At 37.4% G+C, this 16,697-nt stretch overlaps 1 protein-coding gene across 5 annotated transcripts in view; it reads right to left on the bottom strand.

Moving 5' to 3' along the window:
- LOC118270242 (mushroom body large-type Kenyon cell-specific protein 1) overlaps positions 1-16,697 on the bottom strand; it is a 195,365-nt gene that overhangs the window by 16,037 nt on the left and 162,631 nt on the right. For 4 of the 5 annotated variants that reach the window (XM_050697946.1, XM_050697948.1, XM_035585703.2 and 1 more), the window contains 2 exons: positions 11,315-11,440; positions 10,437-10,570 (listed from right to left, as the gene is read on the bottom strand). In XM_050697946.1, coding sequence (XP_050553903.1) covers positions 10,437-10,570; positions 11,315-11,440 — 260 coding nt within the window. The remainder of the gene's footprint in view (positions 1-10,436; positions 10,571-11,314; positions 11,441-16,697) is intronic. The other variant, XM_050697947.1, reaches the window with a different exon arrangement.

Consider the following 16,697-nt stretch of genomic DNA (forward strand, 5'->3'; position numbering starts at 1 on the left):
GGAGTGGCGAATGTCCTGAAATGGTTGGATAATCATGTCATAACTTCTTTATTGAACTCTTTATGCACATTAATGTGTACACAAGGCGGGCTTAATGCCGAAGGCATTTTCTACCAGCCAAACCTTTGGGTGATGCAGAGACTAAACAATGGTAGGTGCACGGTTATTTTAGTCAAAAATCACCTTAAAATGTTTTTTTTTTAGCAAACGAGTCACCTGATTATAAGCGATCAGCGCCGCCCATGGACAACCGCAGCATCAGAGGAGTCACAGGTGGTGACAGTATCCTCTATTTAATAAATACTACGACATCTATGAATAGACTAATATAATATCTGCTATATATGAATATACTAATATATCTGCGTAGTAATTTGGGGTCAATGCGTACATAATGGTCGTTTTGACGTTATCGACCATTAAATAAGATAAAGGGAGCCAAAGTCATGCCAATGTCAGCTTGTAATTGCTGAAACTATATCAGCCTATCCTATATAACATAGCTTCCTAAACTGTATGGTTCCGGAGCTGCGGACTGCCTAGCGGGTTTACCGGGGCTCCGGCTTGAAAAGCAGGAGTAGGAACGAGGTGGTTTTTAGTCAGTAAGAGTCTGACACTCCCTCTCGCCTCGCCCAAGGCGGGAGACGAGACGGTAACATAATTTCACAGCTTAGCTATTACATCTTCGTAGCATAGCTACATAGCACATCTCTGCTGGAAAAGCACCCTAAAAATCAAGCAAGTCTATAACTTAATGTTCATGATAAATTCATCAATAATCATGATCCTCTTTAACATTGGGAATTCAAAATGGTGATTTTAAAACCATATCTCAAATATTTTAATATTGGTCTCAATACATACTTATCATCACGCCATCTAATCTTTCTGGAGAAGTAACTGATGACGGCCTATTTGTCGGACGAAAAATCCCGACAAAAATAATTTACCCTAAACCGGGAATTGTACCCCACTTCCTAGGTAGTTATTAGCATTTGTGACCAATTGACTAGGTCTAGTAAGTAAGTTCTGTATTAAACGAAATATTTTTTGACTCAGGAATTAAACAATAGTACTACCCAACTAAAACTACATTATCAAACCATTTACATAACTTTTTTTGGAAATGACATTGAAGTAAAGTGGAGCACGCTTTTATGTTAAAAGTATGCTCTACTTGCGACCTAGGGCCATACCATAAATATATTTATCATTCAAATCTTGCTTTTAAATGTTGTAAGTAGAGTACCTTACCCTTCGTTGGATTTAAGTTAATGCAACTGTCATGGCAGCCTAAACTTCAACAGATTATAATCGTCTGACATGTTTAAGGTACTTACTTACTACGGTTATAAGTCCTTTTTGACGCGCGTTCAGGTTTAAGTATTTAAAAGCTAAAGAAACGCAGATTTATTTTGACCAGTGTCTGTCATTGATCAATGATGCACATGGATGGCGCTGATCGCTTACCATCAGGTGACTCGGCCGCTCGTTTGCTCTATTCTATAAAAAAAATGTTTAGTGTATTGAATTCTCGTATTTTATTTTTATAGTTTTATTAGTAATACAAAGAAATAAAGAAACACTACTAAAACTTCTAATATCAAATAAAAATAATTTGTTTTTTTTTTGCCAAACCTATATATTATCGCATTGGGGAAACCTGGTACTGGTATAGTAGTTTTAGGTGATATTGTTTTTTTTTTCTGTAACTTATTCTCAATGATAAAATCCTATTTTACAACTGGACAAGAAAAACAACCAACCAAAAAAATTCTCAACCACATGTTCAAAAAACCGCGCGACAAAAAAGCCATCAGATGTAATGAGCACCAACCCTTAGGCCACATACCTGGCCTAACACACCTTCAGCACAATGACTCACGCAAACCATTAATTTTATAATTATCTCAACGACAGACGCCTTGAACTCTGCTGAGCCACTTTTGAAAAGGTCGCGGAATAAGAACACTGCTTCATATTAAGTGCTTGTGTTAAACAAAAATATATACGGTACTTATTTAATTGTATTCTATGTTTTTAAAGTATATTTAGGTATTTACTCATTTGCTTTTTATCATTGAAGGGGTAGGCAGAGTGCATCTACAATAATATAACATCCAATTTTGACTGTTACAAGTCCCATGTAATAGGTGATGAGTATATTGCCATATACAGGCTGTCTGTAATTTAACCCGGTTCTTTAAGAATATTTTTTCCCCTGGGCTTTCCAAAGCCGTCATGAGAACGGCTATAACTAGGTTAAATTATATAGTTTAGATTTGAGACACTCTATCACTCAATCCTATAATATTTAGTTCGACCCGAAATTATTTGCGTGGCAGTCGCACTATGACTCTTGACCAACTATTCAGTATTCTTATTTCTGTATCTTATTTATAAACTTGAGAATCACACCTATCACTACGAAATTTCTGCTTTCCACTAACGAATCTTAAAATATTACCACCTATAAAATTCCCTACAAAAACACCAACAGCCTAATTCCAAACAAAACCTGCCAATACTACCTCCCCCCATCCTCTGCCTACATTTCAAACCCCCATTCTAGCAGGTGAAATGAATCAATTCCTCCGTTCAATGCATTTCTATTGTGTTTAGCACAACACAATGTCTTTGCTTCTGAATTTCCATTCGTAGGCAACTTGGCGGCCATTTTGCCTTCTCCTTATAATGACGGGGACTGGAGACATTGAACAGGTGACAGGTATGGCTTGAGGAACGATTCTGTAGCGATAGTTTTGCGATATAAGAAGTGGAGGTTTTTGGTTATGATTGCTTAGAAAAGGAAAAAAGCTATGGAGAGATCGATTTATTTATATATCCGATTGGATAAAAGATATCGATTTTGAAATCTGTGAGATTTTGTTTAAAGAAATAGGTATAAATTTGATATGATTTATTCGATTGGGATATTATTTTTTTATGGAATAGAGGGCTACCAGGCAGACGGTTCACCTGATGGTAAGCGATCAGCAACACCAGAGGAATGCCATGTGCATTATCGGTCTTTTAAAAAAAAAAAATACTCTTATTTTGGAAGTCAGTTCGGAAATACCGTCGACGATAGCTCATTCCACAGTTTTGCTGTGCGAGGCAGAAAGTATCGTGAGAAGCGCAATTTTAGTAGTAAAAACATCACAAGAGTACTTCTGATTTTGTCATTCTAAAGTATCTATTTTAACCACCAAAGAACTTACGACCTTATTACTAATCTTTTACACCAAAAAAACTGTCAAACTTGCCCCCATCTAACAGAAAACACCATCTAAAACCACCTTAACGTTTCCATACCGTTTTACTCTCGTTTCTCGGCATAGTACTGTCGGTGACAGACATGTCCGACTCTAGCTCGATGCGCATTGTGTGTCTTGGGACACAGACTCCATACAGAATTTGTATGACATTCAGCCATTTTAACCGCGAGGAAAGTAGAGCACAGTTTGTGTAACTTTTGTGTGAGTGGTCTAAATGTGACATGATTTGTGATTGGTTAGCTATTTTGGTTTTTAATACTTGGTTTTTAAGATATATTTTTCGGTAGCGGTGTCGTTAGCAGAAAACGAACTAGAAAAAGGGTGGACCGATTTGTCTGCTCATAAACATCCACCCGCATATACTCCAGTTTATCCGTGATCATGGCGCTTGCAACAGTGCCAAAATATCGGAAACTCATAGACATAAATAAACATAGTAAATATCCTGTCTCAAGTTCTAATGATAGTTATAATGTTTGGTGTTTAAGAATTAATTTTCGGTATTTCTGTGTTATTTAGGTATCTTTAACATAAGGTAGTTGTTGGAAACCATTTAGAAACATTATTAGATACGTTTACCGGATATACCATAAAAATGTGTAAGATTCTCAAGTAAAATAGTTTTTTAGTTATACTACTATAGTCTTGTATTTTTATAACATAATATTTTATACTCATTATAGGTATAATATTAATATCGCAATATTGTCGTTCTCAACATAGCCCTGTCTAGCCCCGTCAGTAAGTTGTTCTGATGTTATTGTGTGGAGTTCTTCGAGATGTCTGTATATGTTTCTGATACATATTGCATTCATTGATTTCTTAAGGTTTCTCTATATTGTGTTACTATTTGAACGGAAACTGTGGAGTTTTATTAGGTCATAAGGTTTTACGATACGTAGAAAAGGTTATTTGGTCCTATTTTTCAAAAGAAAGAAATATAAATAGGTTTTATTAGCCCATTTCACCCACAAAACACTTTTTTTGAGGAGGAAAAATCATCCAATGACTTCTCCCGCCTAAAAACCACCCCGTTCCTACTCCTGCTTTTCGAGCCGGAGCCCCGGTAAACCCCATAGGCAGTCCGCAGCTTCGGATCGGCATCAGCACTACTGGTCTGATGGCTAAATTAACTTTACTACTTAAGTAACGCACTACACAAAACTCAACCCATCCCAAACCCTACACAAACTTTTACCCCACAAACATACAACATACAAAAACATCCGAAAACATACAAAAGCACAGACGCACAGACACACAGACGAACACACAAAGTGTAGCGTAGAAATCGGTTTATTCATTCTCAAGGAATGAATCTCGCGGTACGCCGGAATACGGATTGTCGGTTGCATATCCGCTGTAAGTAGACGGGATCGGCGTCTTGTACGATAAGAGGTTTGGTTTTATGGTATTTTGTGGGGTAAGCAGAGATGTAAGGATTTTGGGAGATGTTGGGAAGATTTTTTTTCGGGTTGTGTGCTGTAGGTGGGTGATGGGTGGCAGTGTTGAAGAGTGGGTGGTTTGGTTATGCTAATAATTAATGCAGTATTTTTAATAATGTGTTTTAATAGGGTTCAATAGATGGTTTTGGTAAAATAATCAGAATTCAGAATGTGATATAAAGTACTTCAGAAATTACAAATTACATGCATAATATTTAGTTGTGCTGTGAAACGTCAAACTTTAACTTTTTAGTTAAGAAAAGAGGCCATATTTCTTTTCTTTTTTAAGGCGAATAAATCATCCAATGACATCTTCCACCTTGGGCGAGGCGAGAGGGAGTATTAGACTCTTACTGTCTAAAAACCACCCCGTTCATTCTCCTGCGTTTACCGGAGGCCCGGTAAACCAGCTAGATAGTCCGCAGTAACTTGTTTTAAATAATATATAAATAACTGAGACGCTCACAGTTATATTGATAGGCAAACATATTGCTCCCAAAACTTTTAACCAACCATCTAATGCGCACTCAAAGCGCAAACCTACACACAATAAACCAAAACTAATTCAAAAGCCTCCATTTTGAATAATAACTACAAAAACACATAAACAAATACCCATATAATGTACTTAAACGGAACTAAGTAAATACTAACGATTTACCTTTAGCAAATATTTAAATATAGACAAAAGAACGTTAGGTTAGTGACGTCACACGGTAATGGCGGAGATGCGATCACAATGGCCGCCCGTGCGTTGTGGCGCGAATTCAACTAAACGTATTTAAATTACAAATTATGAACCTTGAGTTGCACCTGATACAGAATAAATTTTATGTGTTTTGTTAACTAGTTATTGACTGTGACTTCGTTCATAAATCTAGTTGTAGTTGTTTTACTGATATTGTAGGTTTTTTTTTACGTTTGATGGGTCGACGTTTCGCCGCTATCTCGCCTGATGGTAAGTGATGCGTCTGCCTATAAGCATTCACTCGTCACTATTATTTATAATATATATTATAAATGCGAAAATTTGTGTTAAAGTTTGGATGTTTGTTACTCGTAAAAAAGATAAAGATTCAGCATAAAGATAGATTATAATACATTATGTTAATTTGTTATTTTTATTCACTTAACGCGTATAAAACTACCGACTAGAAGAAAGAAAGAAAAGAAAGAAAGAAAGAAAGTCAAGTCAGCTATTTCGGCTATTAATTTAACAAACATAGGTTCACACATCTAAAGTTTATATTATTAACTAGATATTCCAACTTTGCTCGGCTTCTATTGCTCGTAGCGTGATGTTTTATAGCTTTATATATAACCTTCCTCAATAAAAGGACTATCCAACACAAAAATAATGTTTTAATTCGGACCAGTAGTTCCAGAGATAAGCTCGTTCAAATAAACAAACAAACAGACAGACAAACTCTTCAGCATTATATATCTACCTATTAGTGTTGTTATTGATACCTTCTTATAGACACAAGTTTTTTATGATTTCAATAGAACTGTAGCATTTAATAATAAAATTGTGTGTTTTAAGCAAATGTAGTTGGAAGTAAATTCTATGAATGGCTTCAGTTAATTTGTTAGTGGCATTTGTTTACTTGTTGTGTTTGTGTCTTGTGAATTGATATTATATGTCGTCTTTTATATTGTTACGAGTTATTTTGATGTAGTGTATTGTGTATAATGTTTTCCACCAGAGATGTGCTATGCTACGTTGCCGTGGATACGTTTGGCTTCCACCAATCATATGCACTGGTGGAAATGGACTCAGCTAAGCTCTCTTGTGGAAAAGCACCTTTATGATCTGAAAATCCTTAGTAACTAAGTAATGATATGTTTTTGGATTTGATGATATGATTAATGTGCATAAAGATAGTTAGGCTGTTGATATTGTTGTTAAAAACAGAAAATACGAGTAGGTAATGCTTAACATGACCCGAGAATAAAAGCTGAGATCCCTTCCTTGGCAGTGACACTTACAATAACACAACTAAAGAAACCATACCTTTAAAAAGTGCAATATTATCATTATCATATAGATAAGCATTAATCGAAGGATATATAGTATAAATCAAAGTATATATAAGTAGATAATATTGGCAATTGTCCAGATTTGTGCCAATAACCAGGTATGGTTGTATTCTGGTCACAGAGGCAGAAACGTTATGAATCCTAATTCAAGGTAAACCAAGGTTAAACTGTATTGACGGTAGGGGGTTAAATGTAGTGATTTATTGTGGCACTGAATTAGTTATTGTATTTTGAATATAGGTAAGGAAGTTTGAATGTTAATAGGGAAGGTAAAATGGCTGCTAGATGGTGTGGTGGCTGGGCATTCGTTTGCCAGGCAATTCGATTGCCACACGGAACAACTATTTATTTTATTAATTTTTTTATATATGCTTTATTGTACACATTTAAGTAGCCTAGGTTACATACATTTTTAGTAGTATGCGTACAATGGGCGGTCTTATCACACAATGGTGATGTCTTCTAGCTATTTGTGTGATCCACAAATTGTTGTTGTTTCGATTTCTTTACATACTGGGCTAATTTAATTACAAACGTATCAACTGTCATGTCAAGTGACAATGCTACATACGCATAAATGTGAGCGAGAGATCAGATAAAAATTACTTCTTATAGTTCGCTTGTTTGGTAATGGTCCAACTATAACAACTAAAGCTCTTATATTTATATTCCTTTCCTTTTAAAAACAACCAATTAATTACTACCTACTTCTAAAATATAATGACTAGAGTTCTTCTTTCTCAATACATTTCAAGGACCAATACCAGTCGTATAGGAAGGGAGTATAAGTATCTACCCACGTTGCTTCTTGTTCTAATTTGTTGGAAATCGGGTCAGGGTTGCAACTGACGCGATCTTCCTTCAAAAGGCTACCTATGTAGTTAGTTGGCATCTGTTAATTGGCTCTTTATGTCTAATATTAGAATTAGTTTGTTATTTTTTATGGTATAGAGCCGGTAAACGAGCAGACGGAAGTCTGATGGTAAGCAATCGCCGCCGTCTATGGATACCCGAAATAAGTGTGTTGCCAGCCTTTTAGGGGTTAGGAATTTAACAGTTGTCGAGGAATCGGAGATTGGGAAGATCGGGAGGTTAATGAGGCCTCCGGTAACCTCACTCACACAACGAAACACAATGCAAGCGTTGTTTCACGTCGGTTTTCGGTGAGGCCGTGGTGTCACTCCAGACGAGCCATTTGTGCCGAAGCACGTATATATGCTTGTAGTCATTCTTTCTAACCCCTTGATCAACGAAACAGTTGTGTTAAACATACTATGTATAACATACATAAATTATAGCTTTCAGGATACTTCAAAATAGATGGAGCATTTAACAATATACTAAAAAGGTTACAGGTTCAATTTTAACAAAGATACGAAGATCAAAGATCGCCATTGTTAATCCAGTATTATAGTTAACTATTAATGGTATATTGTTAACTAAATCTTTGTCTTAAGCATATTGATGTTGCAACCTTAAACTTTAAACCAATGCCGTTAGAATGGGCAGGGAAACCTATAAGGTGTAAAACTATAAAGCATACAATTTTGTGATCATCATAAATTCTTCTGGACTTGCCTTTTTTTGTTAAGGCGAAGGTCTTTGCTTACTAAAGTAAGTCTCTATCTTTAGGTAAGTATTGTTTTCTGTAAAAAAATTGATTATAATAGGTGTGATAATAAGGTACGTAAAACAAACAAACTTTTTTAGATATTCCATTGTAACGACAAATGAAAGCTAAGCTAACGACTGGTGCTAAGCTAAGTTTAACTAGATTCCATTAAAAGTCATCGTATGAAGATGAAGCGAAGAAGAAGAAATCATATGAAGCGACTAACATTTCCACAATTTGCTAGAGTGAAAAAAGGGTCCAAGTTACCGATATAACCAGGGCTCCAAAGAGAGGAATTTCCTGACAATACGCATCATGTCCAAAAGAAGGTATATTGTCAACAAAAAATCACGGTTTACTCTCGTAAATACTAAATTACGTGAGTAAACCGTGATTTTTAGTTAATTTAGTATGTCTCTAGTCTGTCTTCTGTATCCAAGCCCTTGACCCAACCATCAGACATAAGCATCCTTAAATATAAGTCTTTTTGTTAACTTTATTAACATGTAACCACATAAAATATCCACCTTAATATTAGCTAGTATACTCAGAACGAGTTGGCTCCATTGGGGTCAAGGTAGCCGGAGCATTGTTGATTTTTCTCTAATAATAAAATCATGGGTGTTGTCGTTGGTATGTTAGATACAGCTTGAGTTATGATAATGATACTATGTCTGCGTGGAGATGTAATTACGGTTTGATATATTGAAAAGGACTTTGTGACGTTGTGTTAGCGTGCTTTTCTATCAGAGATGTGCTATGTTATGTTGCTGTGGATGCGTTTGGTTTGCCGCTATTATGTTTATTGGTACACAAAGCTTAGCTCTGGTTGAAATGGGCTCAGTTAAGCTATGTTTTTCATATGGAAAGATGCATGCTACGAATGCTTGTTATGGATAGTTTCCGATTCCCTTATTAAAAATATAGTAAGTTAAATTAGAATTGTGCCTAAAACTGAGCTGCTATCATAATAATAATCTTACTGTTTATACGTCCGCAAGGCAGCTTGTGGCGAGCTGTTGGGCAGTGGCGACCCCACGGACCTGACTCCCGGGAGAGGCCCTACTTTTTAACTCCGGTTGGTACTCGTGACTATCCGGAGTGGCCTCTCCTACCTCACTCTTGCCTTAATTGGCTGGTTTGAGTGGAGATTCGCAAGAGTGGAGTTGCCTTCAGCTCCACTTGGGGGAAGGACGTATCCCAGTAAGATGCTGGTAGGGGTCTTGACCGTACTTCCGGGATTGCTCTGATAGCCGTGGGATGCCTCCCCTTCCTCAAGCAGCTCAACGGATGTTGCTTCCCTTGTCGCTACATGCTAGCGGCCGTTTCCGGGGCCCACTATTGAGTTTGCAAGTCACCCCCTGCCTGTTTATCCGTATTTTTCAATATTGGTCAGGGGCAGGGGCCATAGTCCCCATAGTTAACCGGTTAACTATTCCACAGCCACCCACACCCATATCCCTATCATTTCCTTTTACCATATCTCACAATAGTTCTGCATCAACCGGGGATTGTCCTTTGGTGTACTTCCATAGTGCATACAGGGATAATCGCCGGCTGATGTCCCATTACATTTAGATTAAAATTGTTCAACGGGCCTCTGCGAGTTGGCTTCGGCCCCTCGTACGCCTTCCAAAGGTCCGGGACCCTGTGGTCCCGTGATTATGTAAAGATCATACTGTTTATCCAATAGAATACGATTTCATCACACAAAATCAAAATATTATTCCGTTCCATTAGCTCCCGTAAAGTAATAAAATCATAAAGTAAATTGATTGAATTGTAATCACATCAACTAATAGAGGAAAGCTCTCGTTTCAAATCGCATTACATCATAAAGTACCTTATTTCACATCACATCAACAGCCTATATGTGGCCACTGCTGACCAAAGACCTCTTCTCGCACGGAGAAGGTTTGATTTCAAAATTATAATTAGAAAATTATAAGCCCAGGTTTCTTCACGATTATTTAGACGTTGTCTAAATAATCTTAGTACCTTATTTGGTTTTTCCTATCCAATATCTTTCAATTAAAACTAAATCAATAATTAAGGACTCACCTATCCGTCTGCCTATGGACGAGCCGCTGCATCATCCAGGGTTGCGAGAGCGGCGGCGGCGGCACCAGCCCGCTGCCCAGCGCCGCCAAGGCAGTCAGCATCTGCTGAAACTGCACACACATGTCCGTGTAGCCCTGCCGTTGTAATATTGCATTTTATTATAGGTACATTTATATGAGAATAATTCCCCCATTTCTTAATTTTTTTTTTTAAACTTTGCCCCACATTAGGATTTTCTCCTGTGTCGCGGGTGCGTTTACAAACATACAAGTTCACATGCACATGACACCCAGACCCGAAACAACAATTTGTGGATCACACAAAGAGCTGCTCCGTGCGGGAATCGAACCCGCTACCCGTTGCGCGGCAGCAACCGTGCAGTCATATTATTTTTAAAGTATCATACGATATAATAATGTTTAGTAGGTAGTGAAGTGTAGTTAGTTTATTGGAGTGCAAGCACGACATTAATCAAAAATGCTATTTTTTGGAAAGTGTCTTTGAAAAGAATTGTATCTTTGGGCTCTAAGGCATTGCTAACAAAAATCATATTTTTTCGTATAGTGACGGCCTTCTTATCAATTTGCGATATATAGGGAGGTACACATCTGCTGGTACTTGGAGCATGGTAAGTGATTCTTAGATATCTCCTTGTAAAGTACCAAAACTCCAATAAAAAGTCAAGAAATAGTTCTTCTTCTTAAATACATAAACCACATAACACGGGGCATGTAAAAGAGATCTCCTTTTAAAAGAAACCACCAAAAAACTTTTCGTGAAATTACATAGTTCTTCGATTACCTATTCATATCTACACATCGCATCGCCTATTCGCTTTCTATCTATTACATAGTTATTTAAAATGCTTGTTGGCATACCTGTGCTATAGTCTGAGGGTTCTGCGCCTGCAGTTGAAGTTGGAGGAGGTGTTGCAGCAGCGGCGGCGCGGAGGCCGGGCTCTTCGCGCCCGACACCGAACTGCTGTCTGACTCCGACGCGGGACTCTGCGGGAGAAGAGAACAAGAGTTAGTAAGAGTTTACTGAGGGCGGCAAATGAGTGTGGTAATAGGGGATATGATATCTCTGATGTTTGATGATTCCGTCTTGGGCGATGCGAGAGGGAGTGTCAGACTCTTACTGACTAAAAAACACCTACTACTACTGTTCCTACTCCTGCTTTTCGAGCAGAAGGCCCGCTAAACCGGCTAGGTAGTCTGTAGCTCCAAGAATTGGACTCTTAAACTGTGATTTTCAACCTTCCTGAAGGCATGAAAATTATGGCAAGCCCTCTTATGTAAAGGAGCTACAGTTTTTACTACTTCAGCCACGGACTGTCACGGATTGTTGATGCTGTTATTCATTTATTTAAAAAGGTATGAAGCTTTTTAAGCATGTGCATGACCATATGGTTGCAAATACCCTGGACTTATTGCCATAGGCATTATCTAACAGTCTTACCAGTGATGCAGAGAAAAGTGTACTACGGGTGCAAGGAGCTACCAATAAATGTTATTCCTAGTTACCTATTTTGTGCTACTACTTGCAATTTTCTAACAAAAACTCTTGAAAATATGCTTTGTTGTTGTTGTTTTAACGTCACGCTTACGACACTAAATCCAATGAAGATCATAATAGAATCGAATGCCGGAAACCTCTTATTAATTCATTAAACAGCAAATCAGCCGACGATCTGATGACGCCAATGATTTAAAAAGATTTACAATAAACAAAGGATGATTTCGTTGTCAGTAAAAAGATATCTTTTTTACGGCATGACAATCATTTTCCGATGTGCCAATAGCAATTCACGTTTTCTTTGAACGAGGAAACACTTTTTTTTGAAGGGGCAAAATCATCCAATGTGTTCTCCCGCCTTGGCCGAGACGGGAGGCAGTGTCAGACTCTTATTGACTAAAAACCACCCCGTTCCTACTCCTACTTTTCGAGCCGGAGCTCCGGTAAACCCGCTAGGTAGTCCGCAGCTCCGAGGCGACGAGGAAATCCTTACTTAGTTAAAGTTAATGGATATTTCGATGTCTATCATCGTTTAAAGAAACTGGTTTTTAGTTTGTTTGTGTTTTCTTAGATACTAGTCACTGGTATGCAGTTTTCCTTGTGACTGGCCGTGAATTTGTTTGAAAGTTTCTTGTGATCGTGTTATTATTGAGTAAAAATTGTGTCGCGTTTGTTTGTTATAGGAGTTAGCTAGATTTGATGTGATTGGGTTTAGAAATTGAGGTATATGATGAAAATACTTCCAGAGCTGCTGACTGCCTAGCGGGTTTACCGGGACTTTTCCTCGAAAAGCAGGAGTAGGAACGGGGTAGTCTGTAAGAGTCTGACATGCATTAGATGATTTTCCTCCTTCAAAAAAAGGTGAATATCATTTCTGGTAGTTAACAGGTAGGTGTAAGTAGGTAAACAATACTAAGATATAAAGTGCAAGCATAAAAGCATGCGTCGATTGAACATTTGTCACTTAGAATTAGAAGCATGTGTGCCGAATTTTGCTAATAATTAGTATGTTCATTTCGAGCATACTTGCGAACCCGTAGGCGTTTGATTTAGAAATTTTTTGAGACTGGTAGCTCCACATGGGTGTGTTTACAAACATACAAGTTCACATACATATGACACCAAGACCCAAAACAGACCACACAAGACCAGCCACCGTGCCAGCCGTTTAGTCCTTTAGCATGCTATTTAAGAACATGTGTAACAAACAGGACCTGTAGATTCCTATCAAAAATGACAGCGAGACCAATTTGTTGCTCATGAAGCCTTAAAAAATGGAAATTAATTTCATTTTACACAAAGGCTACTTAAAGCAACTACGGAATTATCCATTTCTTTAAAATTAATAAAACATGATATTGTTACTACGTCTATAAATTAAACTAAAGTGTATGCAATGGCTTTATAAGTTGTAAAATGTTGTTAAATATACAATTGCAATAAGCAGGTGACTACAAGGACTTTAAGTGAAAAAGAACAATATTTTAAACCATTAACAAGTAATAAATATAAATACTTTTAAACGTATGTAATTGGTAAAACTACTTTGTAATGGGTTTAGGACAGCTAATTCTTAAGTACCTAGTCATCAAAGTCAAAATTATTTATTTCAAATATACCATGAAGGCTCTTTTGAACGTCAAAGCGAATATTAAAATATTACAAATGTCTGTCTGTCGGTCAGTCCTCTATGCCACTATGTCTGACTATGTCAGTGAAGCTATTTCGCTCCAAAGTGTAGATTCGATTAGATCCTAGAGAAGAACGAGCAAGGAACTCCATCCTAGGGATAGGCAAAGAGTTTGCCTTTGGTTTTGGCTATCAATATTGCATAACACTTCTTTGTTAAACATTTTGTCAGATTTTCGAATTTCTAATCACCCATAACTAACATACAAGTTTGCCAACATAAACGATGGTTTAGCAAAATGAACACTAGTTTCCATTAGAAAATAAGCAAAACTGGGTTATTTTGTCACCCTAGAAATTACGTATTTCGTTTCCATTTTGGATTTAAGCCAATTCAGTGTGTTTTACGGCAGTATTCGTGTTTGTAACCGACCATAATGGTTATATACCATTATAACGTACATACGTACCATTAATATTGCGTGTATCGATAGCAATCTACGCGATCATAGACAAAGACTGGCGGCCATTTTGACAAGACGTTTATTCAAATTTCGAACGTTGTTTAAATTGTTGACGGTTTTGGAGTGTTTGTTAAGATTAAGGACTTGTTTCACAATGTCTTTTTTTAAGGGGAATCATCCAATGAATTCTGCCTTGGGCGAGGCGAGAGGGAATGTCAGACTCTTACTGACTAAAACCCACCCCGTTCCTACTCCTGCTTTTCTAGCCGGAGCCCCGGCTAAGTAGTCCGCAGCTTCGGATCAGGCATCAGCCCTACTGGGCCCCATCTGTGATTGGTTTTACAATGTCTGGATAGTGGCTATGTATCGGATAACTTTGAATTAACAATGTAATTTGTATGCACATAAGGTTCTCAGTTTGATCTGTATTTATGTAAGTTTGAGCGCCATTATCGCGCGTTTGGCTGAACCGATTTTTGTGCGGTTTTCAGCATAGTATTTTTCATATTACAATACTAAAAAAATGGGAGCCATAAAGAAAATTGAAGGCGGTTCTGCTTTCCCATTTAAGTAGGCATATCAAACATAGCTTTAAGCCCTATATGACTATAATGCCCAAAACAAGACTATCAAATACTGCACTAATCTCACTCTACACTAGCCTACTTTAGGAAAACCAACATTGCAATGACGCAGTAAGCAACATATTGTGCGTCAATTACCTAAAATTAATTAAAACTTATTAAATATGTGGTTTAAATGTGTGATAAAAACAAAACATTTGCTACATACTGACTAGTAATACGAGTTAGGTTTTAACTACTTTGTAGTTGACCGCAGTGTGCGTCAGTTAGCTGTCGATTAAATAACGTTAGTGCTATAGGTTTAGTATTTATTGCACGTGGCCTGGGCTTGTGGAGTTTTGTTCAATGAAACGGACGAAGTAATCTTTACTTGGACACGTGTATTTCTCTTCCTATACTTTTACTTACTTCTCCCGCGTTTCCGTGGGATAAAAATCTAGCCTTATGAGTTATTCTAGACCCTATTCTATCCCTGTTCCAAATTTCATTCCGATCTCTTTAGTCGTTCTGACGTGATTGAGTAATAAACAAAACATACACACGAACACATACACTTACAGACTTTCGTATTTATATTATTAGTAAGAAGTAAGAGGTTGAGGGCGGCCTAGGTGGATATAGAACGACGAGATTGGCGATATATTAAAGAAAGGTCAATTTAAAAGTACCATTAACCAACGAGCTTGTGTGAAAAGACTGATGACTGTTGATGAAGCAAAAGACACATTTTCTTAATCTTTAAGTAAGCTTTTGATCATACAAAGGATGTCTAGAAATGATGGCGCCACCCTAATAATCATTTCTTTTTACATATTTAGTAGAGAGACAAACGAGCAGACCTGGACATCTGCTGGAAAGTGATCAACGTCGGCCATAGACATTCAAAACAGCAAAAGAAGGACATCAGAAGCACAAACGTGCTGTCCAGCTTTTAAAGCGTTTAAATACTTTCTTTAATGTTCTTTTTCTTAGAGGATTGAAGATAAACAAAGCATTCAGAATACATATTAGATCTTAAATTAGATCTTACAAGGAATAATAGATGTTCTCTTAACACAATAAGTGTAATATAGGCCAGAATTATAATAATTTGGTCTTTACAGCCGCAAAGAATCATTGTGTATGTAGTACCTAAACACCAAATGACACATTGGGCAGACAAACCGCAATTATCATAATGTTATTGTTGTAAAACAATAAAAATTCCTCACAGGGGACTTTATTTATGTTAATCTTGTACCTATTGAACATTTAGTGTCTTTAGCCAAATAAGAAACACGGTCACGTTTGTTTTTATTTGCTAAAATGGACGTGTATATCTATTTTCGGCTACCTTTTTTATGGTATAAGCTGGTAAACGAGCAGATGGATTAATCTGATGGTAAGCAATCACCGCCGCCCATGGGCGTCCGAAACACCAGAGGCGTTACAAGGGCATTTTTAAGGGGGAAGTCATCTAATGACTTCTCCCGCCTTGGGCGAGGCGAAAGATAGTGTCAGACACTTACTGACTAAAAACCAACCTATTCCTACTTCTGGCTTTCGAGCCGGAGCCCCGGTAAACCCACTAGGTAGTCCGCAGCTCGGTAAAAACAAGGTATCATGGAGTCCTATCATAGTCCAGTATCTATCACAATTTTTGGCATATCCAGGGCTAGAAGCAAAGATTTAGAAATCAATTGATCAATTAAAAGTTAAGATACTCATGAATCAGACACAAAACTCTATATTCAGTAGTTTTGCAAGCAATGGTCATGATATTAATTAAAATCAGGGTTATATTATAATTAAAACTGTCATGAATTCAACTCGTGCGCAGACTTTGATCAGAATGGACTTTGGAACGTTTGATTAAATGCTTAAAATGTTCACGGAATGGACGGTTCGTGTTATTACGTGTTTCGTGAGTTTTGTATGTAGCTGTGTGAGGAAGATGCGCAGCTCGAGTATGCGATGTATCGATAATAGGGAAGCCACAGCACACATCTATAGCACGCATCTTTCCATATAAAAACATAGTTTAACTGAGTCCGTTTCCACCAGTGCTAAGCTGTGTGTACCAATGAATA

Source organism: Spodoptera frugiperda, chromosome 13 (assembly GCF_023101765.2).
Source record: "Spodoptera frugiperda isolate SF20-4 chromosome 13, AGI-APGP_CSIRO_Sfru_2.0, whole genome shotgun sequence".
Classification (NCBI taxonomy): domain Eukaryota; kingdom Metazoa; phylum Arthropoda; class Insecta; order Lepidoptera; family Noctuidae; genus Spodoptera; species Spodoptera frugiperda.